This window comes from Apium graveolens, chromosome 6 (assembly GCF_009905375.1).
Source record: "Apium graveolens cultivar Ventura chromosome 6, ASM990537v1, whole genome shotgun sequence".
NCBI classification, from domain to species: Eukaryota; Viridiplantae; Streptophyta; class Magnoliopsida; order Apiales; family Apiaceae; genus Apium; species Apium graveolens.
Genome location: NC_133652.1, coordinates 5,167,353 through 5,190,021, shown reverse-complemented (window position 1 = coordinate 5,190,021; position 22,669 = coordinate 5,167,353). Strand labels below are relative to the sequence as shown.

At 36.1% G+C, this 22,669-nt stretch overlaps 1 protein-coding gene across 2 annotated transcripts; it reads left to right on the top strand.

Annotated features, from left to right (window-relative positions):
* The first annotated feature begins 10,069 nt into the window (after positions 1-10,069).
* LOC141664181 (K(+) efflux antiporter 1, chloroplastic-like) lies at positions 10,070-20,719 on the top strand. Of its 2 annotated transcripts, XM_074470080.1 has the most exons (21): positions 10,077-10,382; positions 10,829-12,535; positions 12,691-12,862; positions 12,958-13,048; positions 13,378-13,514; positions 13,607-13,666; positions 13,775-13,894; positions 14,526-14,594; positions 14,864-14,929; positions 15,142-15,231; positions 15,504-15,608; positions 15,935-16,063; positions 16,337-16,546; positions 17,592-17,741; positions 18,346-18,399; positions 18,498-18,556; positions 18,794-18,860; positions 18,941-19,117; positions 19,726-19,782; positions 20,077-20,151; positions 20,334-20,719. In XM_074470080.1, the coding sequence occupies exons 2-21, from the start codon at positions 10,890-10,892 to the stop codon at positions 20,454-20,456; spliced, it is 3,657 nt and encodes a 1,218-aa protein (XP_074326181.1). In that variant the 5' UTR covers positions 10,077-10,382; positions 10,829-10,889; the 3' UTR covers positions 20,457-20,719. The 2 variants fall into 2 exon arrangements, with proteins under 2 accessions (XP_074326182.1, XP_074326181.1); XM_074470081.1 differs by lacking the exons at positions 17,592-17,741; positions 18,346-18,399; positions 18,498-18,556; ... (3 more) ...; positions 20,077-20,151; positions 20,334-20,719 and adding an exon at positions 16,856-17,585 and having other exon boundaries at positions 10,070-10,382.
* Positions 20,720-22,669: the final 1,950 nt, after the last annotated feature.

Below are 22,669 nucleotides of genomic sequence, written 5' to 3'. Positions count from 1 at the left end.
TCATCATATATTGGCTTGTCGGTGATCATCAGTATGCCACCACTGTTCAGTAAGCCATCATTGTTCATCCCCCTCGAAACACCATAATTCAACACATCACCGGTTATCGGCCCCGACAGTATACATCCTACTCCAGAAACCACTGTGAATACAATCTGCGATTAATACATGTAAATCAAATAAGTGTGTGCGTGAGTAAACAAAATCAAACAGAGAAAGGAAGAATATAACCAAATGGAAATCCTCGAGTCCAGTTGAAACTGTCTCCTTAAAGCTATTTCGCCTTTCACCGTATGTGCGAGTCGATAGCCTCCCAGGATAAAACGAGATACCAGTATAATCGATAGATCGAATATACTCTCAGCGAACTTGAACTAAGCCCGATAACTACCACCGGAGTATTGGAAAATTTAAGACTGAAGAGACCGAGAATGAAAGAGAGGACTCTTATTCCCTTGACTTAATAAAACTGATGCCCTAAGACTCTATTTATAAAGAGAGGCTTGAAAGGACTTGTTTTTCTTTTCGATGTGGTACATGGTATTTATAAGAAAAACTAAGGAATAGGTTTGTGCTACTCTCGATGTGGTACAAAACCACTTTTCATATTAAAAGGTAAAACTTTGGAACATCAGTTCTCATTCACCTTTTACTCATTTTGAGCGTGTAAATATGCGTTGGAATCCCCTCGAAGAGAAGAATACGTTCCAATAAATACACACCACTAACACATAATGTGTCTCACTCATATAGAGTCTCAAAATGATTCACAACTTAGTCTAAAATACTAAGTTTGTCCAACAATCCCCCACAAATGAGATTGATGGTCCAGTAGCACGCACCACATAGACAGATAGATGCGGAGCTTGACTTGGTGATAGTTCCGGCGGTCAGATATAGCATACGATAGGTAGAGAATGCTCTTTAAACCTTCGCTCGAATAAGTATATCGACTTTACTGGTAGACAGTATGACGCGATGTCCTTGAACTGTTCGACCGTTTGTGTAAACGAGGACATACTCATCACTATATCTTTCCTGACTCATTCAGTTCTCATGATTATGTCCATTTTGGCCATGGAACATCGTCCTGGTTCTGCAGGAGTTTTTAAAGAATTGTGCCTTGCAATTCTCCTTTGAAGCGACCCCACTTCTCTCCCACATAGGTGATCTTTATCTTATAGAGTAACCCGCGTTTACTCAACTGAATTCCATGCGTTCACTCCTGAACTCCATGTATTCATCAAAGATCATTAAAAGCTCAAAGCTTAACCTCGTACCTTACGGGTCTCACTGTTTCCTCATCATAGGAACATGCCAGGGGTTACCCCCACAGTGATTTGGTCATCATGATTTAGTTGTCCCATTGAACCAAGTTCTTGGGATCTCCAGTCAGTAATGGTTGGGTGTCCACCATGATGCCGTTAAGCAATAGGCTTAAGGCCCATCCCTCTCGATGATTTCTCAACCACTTCTTTTGATAACCCTTTGGTTAGTGGATCCGCGATATTATCTTTTGACGGTATATAGTCAATAGTGATAATTCCGGTTGAGATCAATTGTCTAATAGAACCGTGTCGTCGTCGTATATGACGAGACTTTCCATTATACATCGTGCTCTGCGCTCTGCCAATAGCGGATTGACTATCACAATGAATCCCTATTGCAGTTACAGGCTTTGGCCATCTTGGAATATCCTCCAGAAACTGACGTAGATATTCAGCCTCTTCGGCGCATTTATCTAGTGCCACAAACTCAGCTTCCATCGTGGAATGAGTAATCACCGTTTGTTTTGAGGATTTCCATGATATTGCCGCTCCAGCTAATGTAAACACATAGCCGCTCGTAGACTTAAGTGCTTTCTTGCTAGATATCCAATTTGCGTCAGTATATCCTTCTAATACTGCTGGGTATCTGCCATAGTGCAGTCCATAGTCACGAGTTCCCCTCAAGTACCTTAGTACCCTTATGATCGCTTTCCAATGATCAGCTCCCGGATTACTCATAAACCTACTCAACTTGCTAATTGAGTATGCAATGTCTGGTCTTGTACAGCTCATGAGGTACATCAGACTACCAATTATCCTCAAGTATTCCAATTGGGAAACAACTACACCTTTGTTCTTGGATAGGTGCAAAGTCATATCCACAGGTGTCCTAGCTTTCTCAAAGTCATCCTTAAGAAACTTCTCAAGGATCTTGTCAATATAATGTGGTTGACTTAATGCGAGACCCTCTGATGTTCTAGAAATTTGAATTCCCAGAATTACATTTGCTAGTCCCATGTCTTTCATGTCGAATCTTGATTTCAACATGTCCTTGGTAGATTTGATCACTTTATCATTGCTTCCGGCAATAAGTAGATCATCTACATATAGCGTCATCATGACATAGCCACTCTCGTTATCCTTGTAATAGGCACAGCTATCACATTCATTGATTTTGAAGCCATTAGCCAGCACGACCTCGTCAAATTTTTCATGCCATTTCATAGGCGCTTGCTTCAAACCATACAACGATTTCACCAATCTACAAACTTTCCTTTCTTGTCCTGGGACAACAAACCCTTCGGGTTGTTCCATATAGATTTCCTCATCTATGTCCCCATTTAGGAAGGCTGTTTTCACATCCATTTGATGTACAATTAGATTACGCATTGCAGCAATAGCAAACATCATCCTTATGGACGTCATTCTCGTTACAGGAGAATATGTATCAAAATAATCAAGGCCTTTTTGTTGCTTGTATCCTTTAATCACAAGTCTGGCCTTATACTTATCAATAGTGCCATCAGTTTTCAACTTCTTCTTGAAAACCCACTTGCTACCTAATGGTTTGCAACCAGTTGGCAAGTCCACTAGTTCCCAAGTATGATTCTGCATAATTGAATCAACTTCATTCTTGAGGGCCTCTTTCCACATAGGTCCATCAGGTGAGGTAACCGCCTCCTTATAGGTTTTTGGGTCACCTTCTTCGAGCAAATATGTCATAAAATCAGACCCATAGGATTTCTCCGTTCGTTGTCTTTTGCTCCTTCTCACTACCCCCACATTTTCGTCTTCACTTTCGTCACTCTCATTATCGTCATCTACAGACTCATGAGATCGTTTAGACGTCGTAGGTTGTTGGTTTCCTGGATTACAGGGAAACATCGTCTCAAAGAATGAGGCATTCCTTGATTTCATAATGGTATTCTTTTGAATATCAGGAATCTTGGATTCATGAACAAGAAACCGATATGCAGTACTATGTGGAGGATATCCGATGAAAATACAATCCACAGTCTTAGGACCTATCTTCACCTTCTTCGGTGTAGGGATCAGTACCTTTGCAAGGCACCCCCACACTTTCAGGTGTTGGTAACTTGGTTTCTTTTTCTTTCACATTTCATAAGGACTTACATCCTTATTCTTGCGCATCGTAATATTTAAAATATTATTTGCGCTTAAGATGGCTTCTACCCACATCGATTGTGGAAGCCCAGAGCTTAACAACATCGCATTCATCATTTCTTTCAGAGTGCGATTCTTCCTTTCAGCCACACCATTTGACTGAGGGGAGTATGGTGCAGTGACCTCATGGATTATACCATGTTGTGAACAGAATTCTCCAAATGGTTCAACATATTCACCTCCACGATCACTTCGTATCGTTTTGATTTTCTCAGTCTGTTGTGTCTCAACTTCTTCCTTATAGATTTTAAATTTATCTATAGCTTCGTCTTTGCTTTTCAACAAATATACATAGCAGTATTTTGTACAATCATCAATGAATGTAATAAAATACTTGTTTCCTCCTCTTGTTGGAACGAATTTTAAATCACATACGTCGCTATGTATTAGGTCTAGTACTTTGGTGTTCCTTTCCACACGTTTAAATGATGATCTCGTTAATTTTGCCTCAACACAAGTCTCACACTTATGTTTTGAATCGATAGTAAGTTTAGGTATGTATTCTTTTGCACTTAAACGTCGTAAAGTGTCATAATTTACATGTCCTAATCTAGCATGCCATAAATTAGGAGACTCAAGCAAGTAAGCAGAAGAATTCTTCATTTCATTATCGTCCTTAACGGACATTACATTGAGCTTAAAAAGCCCATCGGTTAAATAACCCTTGCCTACAAATATACCACTCTTAGACAAAATTACTTTATCTGACTCTATTACAATGCGAAAGCCATGCTTACTCAACAGAGAACCAGACACAAGGTTCTTGCGAATATCAGGCACATAAAGTACATTGTTCAAAGTCAGATTCTTCCCAGATGTCATCTTCAGGATCACCGTGCCTTCACCCTTAATGGTAGAAGTTGCTGAATTCCCCATGTAGAGCTTCTCACCAGCATCAGAAGCTTTGAGGCTAGAGAAAATCGCCTTGTCTGAGCAAACATGCCTAGTAGCACCAGTATCAATCCACCATTCACGTGGATTAGAACCGACCAGGTTCACTTCAGAGACCGTAGCACAGAGGTCTATATCACCCATATCCTTGGAGATATTCTCTACCATGTTTGCTTCTTTCTTCTTGTTGGGCTTCTTGGGCTTCTTGCAGTCAGAAGACCTATGACCAACTTTATCACAGTTGTAGCACTTCCCCTGAAATTTCGACTTCGAAATCCCTCCTTTGGGTGCCAGCTTTGCCCCTTTACTAGAATTAGTCTTCTTGGGCTTGGAGCTTTGAGCGTGCTCCACCATGTTTGCCTTCTCAGTGGCAACATTAACTTTCTTCTCGGACCCTCTGTTGTCTTCTTCAATACGAAGTCTAACAATAAGATCCTCCATAGACATCTCCTTTCGCTTGTGCTTAAGGTAGTTCTTAAAATCTTTCCATCCAGGTGGAAGCTTTTTAATAACAGCAGCAACTTGGAAAGACTCATTTATGACCATTCCCTCAGCATGAATGTCATGAATGATCACCTGCAGTTCCTGCACCTGACTGACCACAGTCTTAGAGTCTGCCATCTTATAATCAAGAAAGCGGCCAAAAATCCACTTTTTTGCCCCAGCGTCCTCGGTTTTATACTTATGGTCAAGTGACTCCCATAAGACCTTAGCTGTTGGCTTCGCGCTGTATACGTTATACAATGAGTCAGACAAACAATTTAACACATAGTTCCGACAGATGTAGTCGGAGTGCTTCCAAGCATTAGCAGCATACACAGTCTGCATGTTACTCTCAGCAGTGAGCAACGGTGGTTCTTCCTTAAGGAAGCGATCCATATGCAACGTGGTCAGATAAAAGTGCATCTTTTGTTGCCAACGTTTGAAGTTCGTTCCGTTGAACTTCTTAGGTTTTTCAGCATGTGCAGCAGGCACAGTTGGCATAACAGGTGCAGCAGGCACCACAGGTGGAACAGATGGTACGTGCGTCTGTACTACAGGTGTATGCACACCAGTAGGCACCGCAGGTATGATCGGAGGAGTGAATCCTGCCGATATCTGTCCAAGAGGAACACTAAACTGTCCAATGACAGTGTGCCCCACAGGCACATGTCCCGAAGGCACATGTCCAACAGGCGTTTGACCCCCATCAGATCGTACGATCCGTGCGTTAGGGTTAATCGGCTGCTGGTGAACCCCATCAGATCCAGTGATCTGTGCGTTGGGATCAGCCGTCATGTTCATCGAATCGTTCACAGTTTGGTTCTCCATCGATCTGTTACTCAACAAAACAAGCAGATACAGATGTATCAGTCACAGATGTATATAAAATAAATAGCTTTAAGATTGTGAATACAATCTGCGATTAATACATATAAATCAAATAAGTGTGTGCGTGAGTAAACGAAATCAAACAGAGAAAGGAAGAATATAACCAAATTGAAATCCTCGAGTCCAGTTGAAACTGTCTCCTTAAAGCTATTTCGCCTCTCACCGTATGTGCGAGTCGATAGCCTCCCAAGATAAAACGAGATACCAGTATAATCGATAGATCGAATATACTCTCAGCGAACTTGAACTAAGCCCGAGAACTACCACCGGAGTATTGGAAAATTTAAGACTGAAGAGACCGAGAATGAATAAGAGGACTCTTATTCCCTTGACTTAATAAAACCGATGCCCTAAGACTCTATTTATAAAGAGAGGCTTGAAAGAACTTTTTTTTCTTTTCGATGTGGTACATGATATTTATAAGAAAAACTAAGGAATAGGTTTGTGCTACTCTCGATGTGGTACAAAACCACTTTTCATATTAAAATGTAAAACTTTGGAACATCAGTTCTCATTCACCTTTTACTCATTTATTTTGAGCGTGTAATTATGCGTTGGAATCCCCTCGAAGAGAAGAATACGTTCCCATAAATACACACCACTAACACATAATGTGTCTCACTCATATAGAGTCCCAAAATGATTCACAACTTAACCTAAAATACTAAGTTTGTCCAACAACCACGTCTCTCATCAAAACAATGCACGTCAACCGATTTCTTACTATCATAAGAAATACCCCCATACACCAATGCAGAGAGACAATCCTTCAAATTGACGATAACGACACGATGATACTCAGAAACATAGAGTTCAGGCAACACACTGAAATCTTTACTCGCAAACCCAAACTTAATCAGACGTTGCGCTCCACAAGAATACGTGGAACGCGTCCAATACGGCACTCCCATTACAATTGCAGATGGCACCTTGTTATCAGGCCACAGCATATAAGGAAGTGTGGAATCACGCGGTGAACTCTAGGAGCCCGAGTTGCATGAGTAAACGTACAGGCTTAAGGACGAGTAATAATTGAGATAAGACGAGTAATAATTCATATAAGACGAGTAAAATCGTTTTCCATGGCATCCCAACAGAATCCAAAAAATGACACAAAAAATGACACCTGAGCTATTGTAGCTGGTGATTTGATCTTCATCGCTAGTCTTAAAGCAGGATTGCATATAATTATAAACCGATTAGGAATACGATCGATGAACAAGGCAGACTAAACCATTTACTGAACCAACCATGTCTAGCTGATCAGCACTTCCATATTCAGAGTAAGGGACATGCATCATACTGGTTTCCGAGAAATCAGATGAATTTAGTACAGCTAAATAACCGAATTGAGCTATGATCTTGCTAGAGAAGTACTCCTTTCCATAGACGTTTTTGGTAAATATGATACTGTCGTCATTAGGGTTTCGAGAGGTGCAATAGAGATGATTTTTTATAAATTCGGTCTCGCAAATTAAAGAATTCCATGACTTGCAAACGCATCGGAATCGTATTAGAGGTTTTACAGGTAGTCTTGTCAATATGTTTGTACATATTATGTCGTCAGGCAGCGCCTTGTTTGCTTTCTGCTGATCTGCCATAGTAATAAAAACAAGATTGTTGGATTCTTCTATTCGTGTGAGCAGTATATATAACTGCACACCAACCCTAAAAGTGAAAAAACTTGCGGCCAATAACCCTAAATAATAAATAAATTATAAAAATACTATATTTTTATTTTTTTTTACGATTTTACCATTGACATTTAGGATATAAGAGCAACTCCAACCGTGTTCACCTGTAAAATGTCCGGGGTCACCCTAATATACATATTATGTAAAAAGAATGTCATAGCAACAATAATTATAGATATCATCTATCACATCTTCTATATTTGTTTCTAAATTTGTTGATCCTGTAGTCATTAGCTAAAATATTCAGATCACATCCACACATATTTAAATATGCATACATATTTATGTTTATATTAAATTTAATATATATATATATAAATTCTTATTTTATATGTAATATTTTTAGCTTATATAATATTAAGTATAAAAATATTATTTTCTTATTAACCAAATTTATTAATTATTTTAACATACAATTGCATATTTATAAAAATAGTAATAAATCTAATATGATAAAATATAATAGAACTATACATTTTATAATATATAATAGATTTTATTCATTATATTTTTTCATATTTAAATGTGTTACATATTTTGAGTTTTAATATTTATTAAATTACAATTATATTCAACATTTTTCATTACATTTATATTTTATTTACACTTTTATTAGATTAATTATTAAATAAATTTATTTTATCATTTAAAATATGTATTTGAGTATCTAAAAAATAGGTAAAAATAATATTTTTAAATATAACTAATCATTATAGCTAATACCATTATAAAGTACAAGTGCTTGCATGTTCAACAAAATTATAGATAATGATAATTTGGCTAATCTAATTTGGTTGGAGATGCTCTAACCCACGCGATTGCTTTGTTATACCGCAATATCCTATTACTATTTTTATATTTACACTATTTTATTATAATTAATAAACCAATTATTAGGCAATTATTAGTCACAGATTCAGAGGACCAAAATAAAATTAATATATAATTGTGGTATGGACTAAAAAAAAGGTAAATCAATGTATTATATAGAGCAGACAATTTGGTACACGACACGTGAACGGGAGACGAAACGACACAAAAAATACGGATATGGTTTTTAATTTTTGGTACACGAAACACGAATGTAGACGAACACGGAATTACACGATAGATTTAGTGTGGGATATTAGTTTCAATTTAAGTATACGAAATTACACGAGATAAATATATTTATAAATTAATATATATAACACATGCATATATTTATGTATATAATATAAATATAATATAAATATTTACAAGTTTTTATAGAATACTATGTAAATATATATATATATATACACTCTCCATATTTCATTAAATTATACATTAAAATAGTTTTTTTTAATATATTATATGTATATATATTATATTAATTTTTTATTTAATATACACGAAAAGTGCACGACACGATTCGAATCTGATATGGGTTTCACATATGGGTACACGAAATCATTTCGGTTCGGATATGAGTTTCATGTTTACGTACACGAAATTACACGACACAACCCGATTTGTCCGCTCTAGTATTATATTATTGAAATTAATATAGTAACCGACTAACCGTTGGTGGGTATAATTATGACCGTATTGAACTAAAATAAAATTAATATGTACTATGAGTCCGGGCAGAGTCGTGCCTAAGGGTATGCCAAATGTTCGACGGAACAGGGCCCTCAATTATTCTGGGGCACATTTTTTTATGTAGGTGTATATATAGTTATATAGTTAAAATAAAAAAAATAGTAAAAAGATTAGTAAAAAAATAGTAAAAAATTTAGAATTATAATTTTTAATGTTAACAAATGTAAATGAAAAGAAAAACGTTTGAGATGTAGTATTATACACGTACATATTTTTGATTGCTTTCTTGAATAAGTCAAATAAATTCTGGAAATAATAATATAAAAAATTATATTAATAGAAATAAATATTTATATCAAAAATTGTTATCAGGCCCTCCTTAGACTTCTAACAAGATAAACTCCCCACTTAAAGTACCAATTTCAATAATTTCATTAAAATTAGTAATTTAACTATGTATACTAACTAACTTTTTTCTCCCTTACTCGATCATTCAAGTAATGATTATGTTTTAAATATAAAATAAATAAAAGAAGTGATTTATACAAATTTAAACAGCTGTACATATAAATTTAAATTTACATATAAAAGTTTTTAATTTTAGATAAATTTCCAATTTCTAAAATTTAATAGTTTGCGAGAAATGTTAACTATTAAATTATTAATAGTAATGGTGCTTCAAAAAAAAACTAGAACCTAGAATGATGGTTTTATGATAATTTATATCATATATTTACTTGTTTTATTATTTTACAATTTTGTTAATTTTCATTATGTAATACAGTTAATTTATGCACTTTAATTATTATATTACTTTTATAATTTAAATGTTTTTATTATTTTATGTATTTTTTTAAAAAAATTTAAATTATTAAGGTACTCTTTTAAAATTTTGCACAGGCCCTCTAAATCTTAGGCACGGCTATGAGTCCGGGTCGAAATAATAAAACTAACGGGTTAAATAATTGTCCGGGTCGAAATAATAAAACTAGAGGGTTAAAAAATTAATGCATATTATGAATCTCTGTCAAACTAAAATCCGTTCTAAAATACTAGACTGCGCGTGTACGCAAACACAATCCCCTTACATTTTGGTTAAAATAAAAATGTGGAGGGAAGCAAAGCAGAAGGGAACCAGAGATATTCTTCTTAACTGTCATCTCAAATATCACACAAATTTGAAATATCTCTCCCTCACACACATACGGGAGAGAGAGAGAGAGTGGGAGAGAGAGAGGGAGAGAGAGAGAGTGAGAGGAGCGAGAGGGGAGAGAGAGAGAGAGAAGGAGTGAGAGAGAGAGAGAAGGAGTGAGAGAGAGAGAAGAAGTGAGAGGGGAGAGAGAGAGGGAGAGAGAGATGTGTAGCTTTTGGAAGCTACGGTCTGCAAGTTTGTTAGCGCTAATCATAATTGGTTAGTTCATTTAATCTTAACACTATACGTCGTATTAATATGCTTGAATTTCAGCTGAAATAGCTATTATTTAGGTTTAGTCTAGCTGGAAATCTAATAATTGAGTATTTATTTTGGTTGTTTATTTAATTACTTTGATTATAATGTTTCGATTCGATACATTTATTTGCATTGATTGAGTTTTGAAATTCGTATTATGTTGCTAGGACAAGTAACATTTTGGTTGAGTTTTGATATTTTATGATATTGTTTCGATTCACTAGCTCGGTGTTCGATTTCTGTTGAATTTTCGTGAAATAACTGTTGTTTGAGTAGTATTTCGTATTGGCAGAGTTTAAAATTTTGAATTGTATTGTTTAAATTTGTGTAATTTTTAGATAAAATGACTAAGTGATTTTTCTATAATTTGAGGTTAAAAATTGGACGATATTGTTTTGATTCACTAGGTGTTCTGTAAAGGTCGGTTGAGACGTATTAAGAAGAAGATTTGGTGATAATATTGGAAGAATGGACTGTACCTGTAGTTTTCAGCAGCTGAGTGTGATTTGTGGCGGTGAAGGTACTAGCTATAGCCTTTTAGAGAGTTTGAATTTGAGGTCGAGTTTTAAATGTAAATTAATTGGCAATAAGAGGCTGGTTTTGGGAGGCCGTTCTGGAAAGTTGAAGAAATTGAATTTCTGTAGTAGAAGTGAAGTTGTTAGTTCTCTAGATTGTCACAAGTTGCCGTGGAGTTTGGGATTTAGTATTAATTATGGCAGCAAGACATCGAAGGGAGTGGTTAAAACCTGCTGTCAGGGAGAGGATTCAATTGCGTTTATTGATGGAAATGGTAATGGTCGAAGAGTAGATTATGGTGAGAGTGCTAATGTGGGGAGTCCAGCGGACGAGGTTGATGACAGTTCAGGTGATGACGTAGTAGAGGAAGTTGAAAAGGGTGAAGGAACAGAAATCCCAAGTTTAGAAGATTTGAGAGGATTGTTACAAAAGGCGCGTAAAGAACTGGAGATTGCACAGCTAAACAGTACAATGTTTGAGGAAAAAGCAGAGAGGATATCAGAAGCTGCAATAGCATTGAAAGATGAAGCAGATAATGCATGGAAGGATGTTAAGTATACACTGGCTGCTATCCAGGAGATTGTAAATAAAGAGGGTAGAGCAAAAGAAGTTGTTCAGACTGCAACAATGTCCCTTTCTTTAGCAGTAGCGAGACTCCAGGTGGCAGAGGAATCCTTAGAAATTTCTAAAAGAAAGACTTCTTATAAGGATAAATCTACGAAAGGTGCAGAATATAATATTGTAGGAGATAAATCAACTAAATTAACAGAAGAGGAACAAACGTTCTTGTCTGCCCAGGAAGATATCACAGAGTGTCGGGCTACCTTAGCAAATTGTGAGATGAAGCTAAGGCAGTTGCAGAGCAAAAAACAAGAGCTTCAAAAGGAAGTAGGCAGGCTAGTTTTAATTGCAGAAAAAGCTGAAAGGGATGCTTCAGAAGCAGAGGAAGACGTATCTAATATAATGATTCTGGCTGAGAAAGCTGTTGCTTTTGAACTAGAGGCTGCAAAACAGGTGAATGATGCAGAGATTGTTCTACAGAGAGCAGAGAAAACCCTCTCCGCTTCCCCTGTCACTTTTTCAAAAAGTAATGTTCTGCAGAATGAATCATCTCAAGTGAGTGAGGGTGCACTTGTTGACGACGATAAGAAGAGCCGCGAAAATTCAGGCGATAGCAATGTTGATAGAGACAAAAAAGTATCGCAGGATACTTCTTTAACTGGTGATGTCTCGTCAGATAGCCAGTTAGATGTCGAGGAACAAAGACTTGAGGAATCCGGAGAGACTGAAGATGGTGTCTTTGAGAATGGAAAGTTGAGTACATCACAAAAGGAGATTGAAGAAGAAGCAGAGAAGTCAAATAATGTGATTCAAGATAAGAAATCAGAGTCACACATGGATTCGAACCGAGATAGCTCTCCATTTAGTACTCCAAAAGCATTATTGAATAAGTCTTCTCGTTTCTTCGCTGCATCATTCTTCTCTTTTGCTGGTGATGGGACTGAGTTCACACCAGCTTCAGTTTTTTATGGGCTTATTGAGTCTGGTAAAAAGCAATTGCCAAAGCTGGTAGTTGGGTTGTTGCTTGCTGGATCAGGGTATGCATCATGATCAATTATTGACTGTGGCTATTGTTTCTTCTTTCTAGAGAATCTTTCCGTACTTGCTATGTAAATGTAACAAATACTTGTAGTTTGCACTTTAATATACAAGGTTTGGTATCCTTTGACCAAAGTGCTGATATATGTCACAGGGTTGCTTTTTATGCTACCAGCACTGAGAAAGTTAATCAGATTTTCCAACAGCCGGATATCATTACTGCTAGTATCGATGAAGTTTCATCAAATTCAAAGCCTGTAATTCAACAGCTAAGGAAATTACCAAAGAAATTAAAATTATTAATGGATAAGCTTCCTCATCAAGAGGTATGCATCAAGAGTACATTCAGCTACTATCCATGCTAAAGAAAATATAATTTTTTCTTATCAGATATTTTTTATGTCCCATATGTACTCATCAGATAAATGAGGAAGAAGCTTCTCTCTTTGACATATTGTGGTTACTTCTTGCAAGTGTTATATTTGTCCCTTTATTCCAGAAAATTCCGGGAGGTATTGAATCTTCTTCAATTCACTAGCTGCCAGTTTATCTGGCCCTTCTTTTGGCTTGTACGTCTTAAGTGCTGATAAATTCCTTCATGCTACATGTGTTATGTTTGCGAATGCAATCGAACTGATCATAATAGTGTGTGCAGGTTCTTTTTATTTTCCAAAATAATATTTCCGTTTTACTTCCTAGGATGCTAATCATGATGCTTAACCCTGTTCTTACCACTTTGCTATCTTATGCTGGCAGTTTTGGGCCTTCAGTTACTTTCTTAATGTGTAAAAATAATCTGTTTTTTTGCTCATGTAGTATCTTTATTTATTTCCAAATTTAGGCAGTCCTGTTCTTGGCTATCTGACTGCCGGTATCTTGATTGGACCTTATGGTTGTTCTATTATTCGCAATGTACATGGAACGAAGGCTATAGCTGAATTTGGTGTCGTTTTTTTGATGTTTAATATTGGCCTTGAGGTGACAATTTTTAAAATATAAGTTGTCCTAAGATGTTTCCGAAATTAAATTATTTAAAATGGATTTAAACTAGTAATTGCCTATCATTGCAGCTTTCTGTTGAAAGATTAAGTTCCATGAAGAAATATGTTTTTGGGTTAGGCTCGGGTCAGGTGAATAAAATCATTAAATTTTTTACATTTTTTTGTGTGTGGATATAATAACCTTTTCTAGTATAAATTTTTCAGTTTTTGAAATCAAGTTTACAATGCTTAAAACAGGTATTGGTAACAGCAGTGGTGGTTGGAATGATTGCTCATATTGTTGCTGGACAGGCAGTTCCTGCTGCCCTTGTCATTGGTAATGGCTTGGCATTATCTTCTACCGCTGTTGTCCTTCAGGTGAGTATAGATTTGGCTAGCTATACTTGGATATTAATTGCACAAATAGTTCCACTTTGGGCCCAACTTCTTAGGAGTAGCTTTATGAAAATACTGGTGCCCGAAGGAATATTACTGTAATCCAAATATTTCTGAAGTCAAAAAACTTGTGTGTACACCTTTTTGGTACTTCCTCTAAGCTGAGAAACTGACTATTGTTATCAAGCATGAGATTTCTCCTGTAGGAAACTTTAATCTCGAACAGTCATATCATTATAGATAATGGACATGTTTATGCTCAAATATGTGTCAAAAATCATAAATGCATCAAATTAAGTTACAACAAGGGAAGGTTCATTTTGGGTGCCAATTAGTTTTATAGAAAACCTGATATAACTGTAAACTTAATGTTTCTTTAATTCTTTGAGAGGTTACATAAGGCGACCATAATAACACAATATAGAGCAGTGGCTCGTACAACAAATGCCAGATTTAAAAATTTCAGTTGTAATAGTCTAATAGATATAGATAAATGAGTATGCTTGTGATTTGATTTATTTCTCACTGGATTAGTTATTTAAATAAGTTTTCCACACTACTATGCCATGTCAGTGATCCTAGATTGAACTATATATTTGTAATTTTGGAACAGGTACTCCAGGAAAGAGGGGAGAGCACATCACGTCATGGACGAGCTTCATTTTCTGTATTACTTTTCCAGGTATTCCGATAATCCCTACAACAATTTTCGAGCTCTATATCCTTCGGTGTACAGAATATACTTTTAATGATCATGTACATTTAGTCATGGGTCCAGATATCATTATGGGGGATGCTATTGATATTTTTAGTTATTATACATCCATGCTTTATTGGTTCTCTAAGATTCTCTATATGCCATAAGTTATGTGATGCAATTATTTTTTTACTTTTCAGCTAAGGATATGCTGCAGTTTTAAATTTTTTCCTGGTAATTTTTGGCATTTTCAGGATTTAGCTGTCGTGGTTCTGCTGATACTCATACCTCTTATTTCTCCAAATTCATCCAAAGGAGGGGTAAATGTGAACTTTATTGATCCGGATTATAATTTGATTCATCATTGCCTTGTATATCTTCCAAGAAATTGAAATGTCTTCTGCCATATTGTTAACACTAAGGGATCAATAGATGGCACCTGTTTGGTCAGCAATGGCAGCGACGCTGCTGCTGCTGCTGCTGCAGCAGCAGCTACCTTTTCCACTGTTGTGTATAATTTTTCACTTTTTAGGTTGGGTTCCAAGCAATTTCAGAAGCTCTTGGATTGGCAGGCCTCAAGGCTGTTATTGCTATTAGTGCAATTATCGCTGGAGGACGCTTGGTGAGTTAAATAATTTTCTCGATTCAAATTAAATTTTGTTTTGTCTCGTCTGAATTTTCAGCTCCTCAGTTATTGTCTCCATGAAAATAAATGTTTTATGGATTGCTTTCACACTGAAGCATTGGTGTAAGGCTTGAGCCCTTGTACTTCTGCTCTTAGCTAGCCTTATTAGAACTAGTGGTATGGAACAGATGACAGCTTTTGACACTTGAAGGAATTGTTTTACATATTCTGGTAGTTGTGGATACTCATGCCTTTGTTTTAACATGCAGCTGCTTCGCCCAATATACAAGCAAATTGCAGAGAATCAAAATGCAGAGATATTCTCTGCCAATACGCTTCTTGTCATTCTTGGTACAAGTCTGCTCACTGCGAGGGTACACACATTTCAGAATTTGTTTTAGAACTTTTTTAGCATTCAACTATACCTGCAAGTTTGGTGGATCAAGTAGGGTTAAGTACCCATTAAAATTATCGAATAAATTAATATTTAAGGTTTTCTGTATGTTACAAAAAATATATGTAATTGGGATGTAACTACTGGTTCTTTAGAAAGAAAAAACAAGAGGAAGGCTATAATTATAACCTATAATTTTATTTATACTTATCCTGGGTCCACCACTGGATGCGGATTATACTAATAGAATCCTTTATAGTCTCTGTCAACTACTAATTAGTACACACATTTGTTAAATGTATACAGGCAGGCCTTTCAATGGCATTGGGAGCATTTTTGGCTGGTTTGCTCCTTGCTGAGACTGAGTTTTCTTTACAGGTGGAGTCAGATATTGCTCCATATCGTGGCCTTTTGTTGGGTCTCTTCTTCATGACAGTGAGCTACTACATCACCATTCATTCTCAGTATTAATTGTAGATACATGATCATCAAAATCACATTTGATTATAATTACTTTTATCTCGCTAAAATTGGCGGGTTATAATGCTTGCAGTTGATTAAATGAATTCTCCCAGCTATTTGGTTATTGAATTTGTGCAGTTCATTGCATATGTTGATAACTAAAATGATATATTTAAATGATTTATATTGACCAGAAAGAATATTTTGTATACTGTTGCAATTACAGAGCTACCTTTTGGCTTTCAGGTGGGAATGTCCATTGATCCTAAACTTCTTCTTTCAAACTTCCCAGTTATCATGGGAACATTAGGATTATTAATTGGCGGAAAGACGTTATTGGTTGCTATTATTGGGAAGCTTTTTGGCATTTCAATTATATCTGCAATTAGAGTTGGTCTTCTACTTGCTCCAGGTGGAGAATTCGCATTTGTAGCATTTGGTGAAGCTGTCAATCAGGTTTGTCTTTACGACTTGCAAAATTCTTTCAGTTCTCAAACTTGGTTGTAATATCCTTTCCCTTTTTCAAGCTTCAATATTATTTTCTAAGAAATGAAAAATGTGCTTCAAATTATGAGATGCATAAATGAAGAATAATTGCATGACCACACTTCAGCAAATCAAGGGAGGGCCTGGATATTTATTTTGGGAAGGATGTGTTTCATTTGGATTAGCCTGTTTTGTAATTGATGTCCCTGGTTAGCGTCTCTGTTTTTCAGATTGTATATTCCAGGAGCATACATTAAAGATAGTTATATACATGTCTAGTGTTTGCTAGGCACAGGATCCAAGATTGGCTCACAGATGCACAGTCCAGTACAGATAAGTTTCTAGGTCCATATTCTTTTTAAAAAGAGTGATTTTTTCATGACTTCTCACAGCCAATCGCGCATGTGTGTTCTACATGTTTTCTCCACTGCATTGATACTTGTCTAATTTAGGAGCATATTGTATGACTGAAAGAAATTTCTTTGCCGACTCTTCTCTGTATCTAGTGCAGTAACGTGCTGAAGGAGATGCTATAAAACTATTCCGATTAAGAATTTAGGGTCAAAGTTAGCCACTAGAAAATTGTTTACAAGGACATTTTACCTCTTAGGAGAATGATATAGAAAAGATGCTATTGCATAAACACCTACAAAAAGGAGAAGCTCTTTCCTTGTTAAAATTTTATCCAAAACGGATCTTTAAAACTCAGAAATCATGTAGATTTCAAGTTAGGAACAATGTGTAGAATATACTACACTAGTTACTTGAGCATGTAATTGTCAATTTTAGTAATTGTACTATTGATGGTGGTCTAGTTTGAAAGTCATTTTAACTACTATGTGACAACCAAGTCTTCATTAGCATTCACATAAAATAAATGATTTTCCTAAGCACTCGACCCATTGGTTTAAGATTTGATAACAAAATAATTAAAAGGAATAGATGAATATTCTAGACATCGTATAATATTGGCGGTACCAAGACAACTAAGTTTTGCTTTCTTTTGTGCTAATAGGGTATAATGTCTTCTGAATTGTCATCTCTTCTGTTTCTGGTCGTTGGAATCTCAATGGCGCTCACGCCATGGTTAGCTGCTGGAGGCCAATTTATAGCTTCTCGTTTTGAGCAGCATGATGTGCGAAGTTTATTACCTGTTGAGAGTGAGGTAACATATAGCTAATCTCTAAACTTCATGTGCTTGAATAGACAATTTTTCTGTCGGAAACATGCTTTTGTTATTTAATAACTGTTTATACTTTCTTCATGTATCAAACATAATCAAACATGCGCCAGTGAGGTTATGTATACATACCTATTCAGTGCAGAATCCACGTGATGATATGTATTTAATTTCCAAAAAAACAAAATTTAGGTGATGCTAATTGAGTTTTTACCATAATGCTTGGGCCTTGATAAAAAAAAATTTGTTTGTTCTCTTGATAATCGCGAATTTCGAAGTAGTTATCTCAAGTCTGGGCTCTTGGTATTTAGCGTATATATAATATGAGTCTCTGGCAATAGTGGCATGTGATATTATTGATTTTCTCTTCTTCCTTTTTACACACTTAATAGCATCAATTCATGCGGCATAGAGCATCATACTTTTACATTTTTCCTGATTTATCCATCTTTTAGGTGCTCAGCCCTTCAATTCTGCAATATTATCTAAAAAAATTATATTCTCGTTTTTTTTACGGCCATTTGATCTTGCTCTTTGGAACTTAGTTTTATATGCAAAACAAATTGATTATGTGGACTGTGGTTTTCAGACGGATGATTTACAAGATCATATTATATTATGTGGATTTGGACGTGTTGGCCAGGTATCTCCACAATCTTAAAACTAAGTCTATTAACTGTTTAATATGAGAGATTGAGGAGCTTTACGAATCTCATCTGATTCAGTATTTTATTTGGTTAGATCATTGCTCAGCTTCTATCTGAAAGACTAATTCCATTTGTTGCTCTGGATGTCAAGAGGTATGAGCTTTTATCCTGTATATCCTTTACTCAAAGTAGACTGATAATCTGTAAAATCGGGTTCCTAAAATCTGGACCCTCCTTTATCCAAAGTAGAATAACAAATTAGTAAAAATCTTGCACCTGAAGTACAGACTCTGCAAATATTTAGCTGAACTATAAGAGATTTAGGTTCACTGTATCAATAGTTCTATGAATGCAACTTCAATATATATATAAAATTGTGCTTTTCTTCAGTGATCGAGTATCAGCTGGGCGTGCCCTTGACCTTCCCGTGTACTTCGGTGATGCTGGTAGTAGAGAGGTATGGTCAAGAGAAATTAGCTGTGTTTTTCTTCTTCTTTGGGGACATGCTAATATGCTTGGTGTCTACCTGGTTGACAGGTTCTGCATAAAGTTGGAGCTGAAAGAGCTTGTGCTGCAGCAGTAACTATGGATACTCCAGGTGCAAATTATAGAACTGTCTGGGCTCTGAACAAGTACTTTCCCAATGTCAAGACCTTTGTCCGTGCTCATGATGTTGATCACGGGATTAAACTGGAAAAAGCTGGTGCAACAGCGGTATCTTTCTGCTATCTCTTTTACACTATACTTTTTTTCATTGGATTAGTTTTGCAAATTACTATTTTTTGGAATATATAATCTTTATAGTTTTCTTCTTTCCTTTGGAATAAATCCTTAAAAAGGTGATTTTCTTGAACCTGCCCCCAACTAGTAGGAACAGGAGGCATTTAACTTAAGTCAGTTGTAATATAAATGGATTATGTTGAATACGTTAATTTAGAATTGTCTAATTAGCATCACTAAATTAAGTTCTGAAAGGACAAGCATCAAAAAAAAATTTAAAGACGAAACTAGATTCAAAATACTGAGTTACGGACAGAAAATGCACCAAGTTCCTGGAAATATCGTGATTTCTCTGGGCTGGAGAATGTACTGCAAACATTTTTAGCCCCAAAAATTTACCACTGGTACCTGTTACAGCTTAAGCTAAAAACTATGCCTCAAGACCCAAGTAATCTCCAAACTCAACCTTTATTCCCCCCACGCCACAAAAAGTCTGGACTTTCATTTCTGCTGCCTGCACATATGTATATATGCAAAGTCTTATTGTAGTTGGAAAAAGTACTTATATTCCATATCTTAAAGATTCATTTAAATCTGTGCAGGTCGTCCCAGAGACTTTAGAACCAAGCCTACAATTAGCAGCTGCTGTTCTTGCGCAAGTAAGTATTATCATGTCCTCTCTCCCCACCCCCCTCCGGTCCCTCAAAACCCCATGCAGCCCATCCTATGTCACCTTTAATTTTAAAGTCCTATAAATCTTATTGTAGTCGTAATCTTTAATTCTTTTCTTTTTCCTGGGAGATTATAGGCAATACATTTGAAAACTACAAATCCTTAGCAATCTTGTAGTTTCGTTTCATAGTTTCTTTATCTTAATATGATCGAGTAACAATCTCAATAGATTATTTATGGTATGATTACTAAAGCTTAACCCATCTTCTCTTCTTCTAAAGGCTAAACTTCCAACGTCCGAGATAACAGCAACGATTAATGAGTTTAGGTCCCGCCATCTCTCTGAGCTTACCGAGGTACATAATCTTGGTTTTCCTTCGAATTTATGTATAACTGATTATAGACAATTTGTAGTAGATTTTAGTTTGGTGCTCCTTTCTTAGTCGTGCAGATAACTCTCTTAAATACGTGCTCGAGATATTCTATATTATTATAGGTTTCTAAGTTCTAACAGACTACTATTGTCATATTCGTGTAGTTGTGTGAAGCAAGTGGAAGCTCTCTTGGCTATGGTTATTCTCGGATGAAGACTAAATCTAAATCGTTGCCATTAGATCTTTCGGATGAGGAAGAGTTGGCTGAAGGAACTCTAGCAATATAACCATCTTAACTACCAAAAACAGAGCGATGAATGAAAGGAAGAATAGATGAATATGTACATTGATATTGTACAGCATTTTTTGCATGTTGTCACAGATTGTACAGAGATGTAGAACTGATTTCGAGCAAAAAGAACATCTATTCTGTTTTGTACTTCGGTAGTGTGCTGGAAAGCATAAAAGATTGTGTCGGCTTGGCTTACTATTTTGTTACGTAAATGCAAAACCTTCAACTTGTAATTTAAGCCAGAACTTGTCGCTTAAATGCGGTTTATCTTGGTTCACGTGGTTTGCAGGCTATTGCGTGAGCTCCCCCGGCTGCGGGTTAGTTACGATAAAAAAAAATGAAAGAAGAGAAGAGAAAACAGACTGTAAGAAAAAGAAGGGGGAAAGTAATGTAGATTTGAAACATTAAACAAATAATGATGATGTAAATTCAACTTCTCGTGTTGATTCCTCAATTTTGGATAAGAATCCAGAAAACAGCATAATCAAATGAGTTATTGAACATATATGAACATCACAACCTAGTTTCTAAAGCTCAAGCACCAGGAAGCACATCTGACAGTTCCTAAAGCTTAAGCATGGGAAATCATCTCCTATTTTTACCAAAGGCTTCCTTTTGAGATGGACAACGAGCCCTGCGGCTGCAACCCCTCTAGTAGCTGCAAGGGATAAACGATCAGTAAATCCTGCGGTGCAACATAAAACGGTTTGGTTTCATGACGGAATATCACTATGATTGACACATGGTTTTGTCTAAAAAACAAACAAGTAGCAAACTTACATTACACCGACTTGAGAGTTATGTTTGCTTGGTTTTGCAAAGCACCAAATCTGCCCAATGGGCATAGCAAGTGTTCAACACCAACACCACCAAACCAGTTCCCATCAAGATACAAGCTCTCCAGACTCTTGTTTTTGAATAGTCCAGCTGCAACATACACAATTCCCTTGTCTTTTAAACAAGTTCTTGATAAATTTACCTCTTTGAGGCTGCGTTTTTGTTCCAGAACCCAGCGGAACTCCCTAGCCCACCGAGATTTCAGTCTGACCCCAGTCATATCAAGAGATTTTACCGATGAATTCCAACCCAAAGCACAAGCAACCCTACAAGCACCAGAGATGCCAAGGCGGTATATCCATAAAGTGCTGCTGGCATGTACAAATTCAACCACCTTGGAGATTTTTTCTCCTTGTTCACCAGTCCAAATGTGAACTTCCATGGATCTGTTCCTTGCTAGAACTGCAGAAATGAGTGGGGTTGCTGTGATTGAGTTTGAGTCAAATACTGTGAGTAGCTTCAATGTGGCATTAGCTTCAATCATTTTAGAGAGTTCTTCTGCACCCTTAGATAACTCCGTTAAGTAAAAGAACCATCGAGAAGAAATGAAGTCGGGGGTGGGGTTTTTCTGTTGTTTATATTACCGGAATGGGGTATAATTTGGTATGCCTCATTTTGGTTGGTTTGGTTATCCCTTATTTAAATATTAATTAATCTAAAATAAATTAATAAATAAATGACAAATCACAATATAGGAGTTTGAACTCCTTAACGTTGATCTGAAGCCAGAGTTATGACAACAGCTGAACCATGTATTGTGTTTCCCTGGAAAACTATAAAGTATTAAGCCACAGGCTACACAATTTCGAACAAGAACACAGCATTGTAGCATAATTTCCTAAACATTAGTAGTACTAACTCAAATGTTTGCAATCCAAACAAAACATTAGCTGGGGGTTGATTCTGCATTGGAGTTGGTATTTGTTATCTTCATAATTATTACACAAAAGCTTCTTGACTGCTTCCATTTCTCATTCCATTGCTTAGATCTTCTCCATATATTCATGAATATTTAATTTAGTGGGTGATTTTTTTCTGAATTAATACCTAAATCTTATTTTTCCATTCATTTTGATTGTACGAGAACACCAACTTCTATGCACAGAAAAATAAAGATACACAAGATAAATTGTCCGCTGTGGCTTAGAAAGCTCGCATTAGATTTATTCAGAATATTACATATTGATAACACCATATGCTACACCAAAAGATGAGACATAGAAAGTCTCATTAACAGAGACTATAATTAGTTCAGAGAATAACTTCTTCTAGCATAATATAAAATTAAAGATTTTGTAACTGTTTCATGATCATAACTCAAACTAAACTACATCGAGGACTTCAGAAAAAACCAATGATAGGGGAAATGAA

What these genes read in the sequence shown, in the direction of transcription:
- LOC141664181 (XM_074470080.1), top strand. Translation starts at nt 10,890, where the DNA reads ATGGACTGTACCTGTAGTTTTCAGCAGCTGAGTGTGATTTGTGGCGGT. An exon ending in ATTCCAGAAAATTCCGGGAG is followed by an intron (nt 13,049 to 13,377) that starts GTATTGAATCTT and finishes TTCCAAATTTAG; the next exon opens with GCAGTCCTGTTCTTGGCTAT. An exon ending in CAAGTCTGCTCACTGCGAGG is followed by an intron (nt 15,609 to 15,934) that starts GTACACACATTT and finishes AAATGTATACAG; the next exon opens with GCAGGCCTTTCAATGGCATT.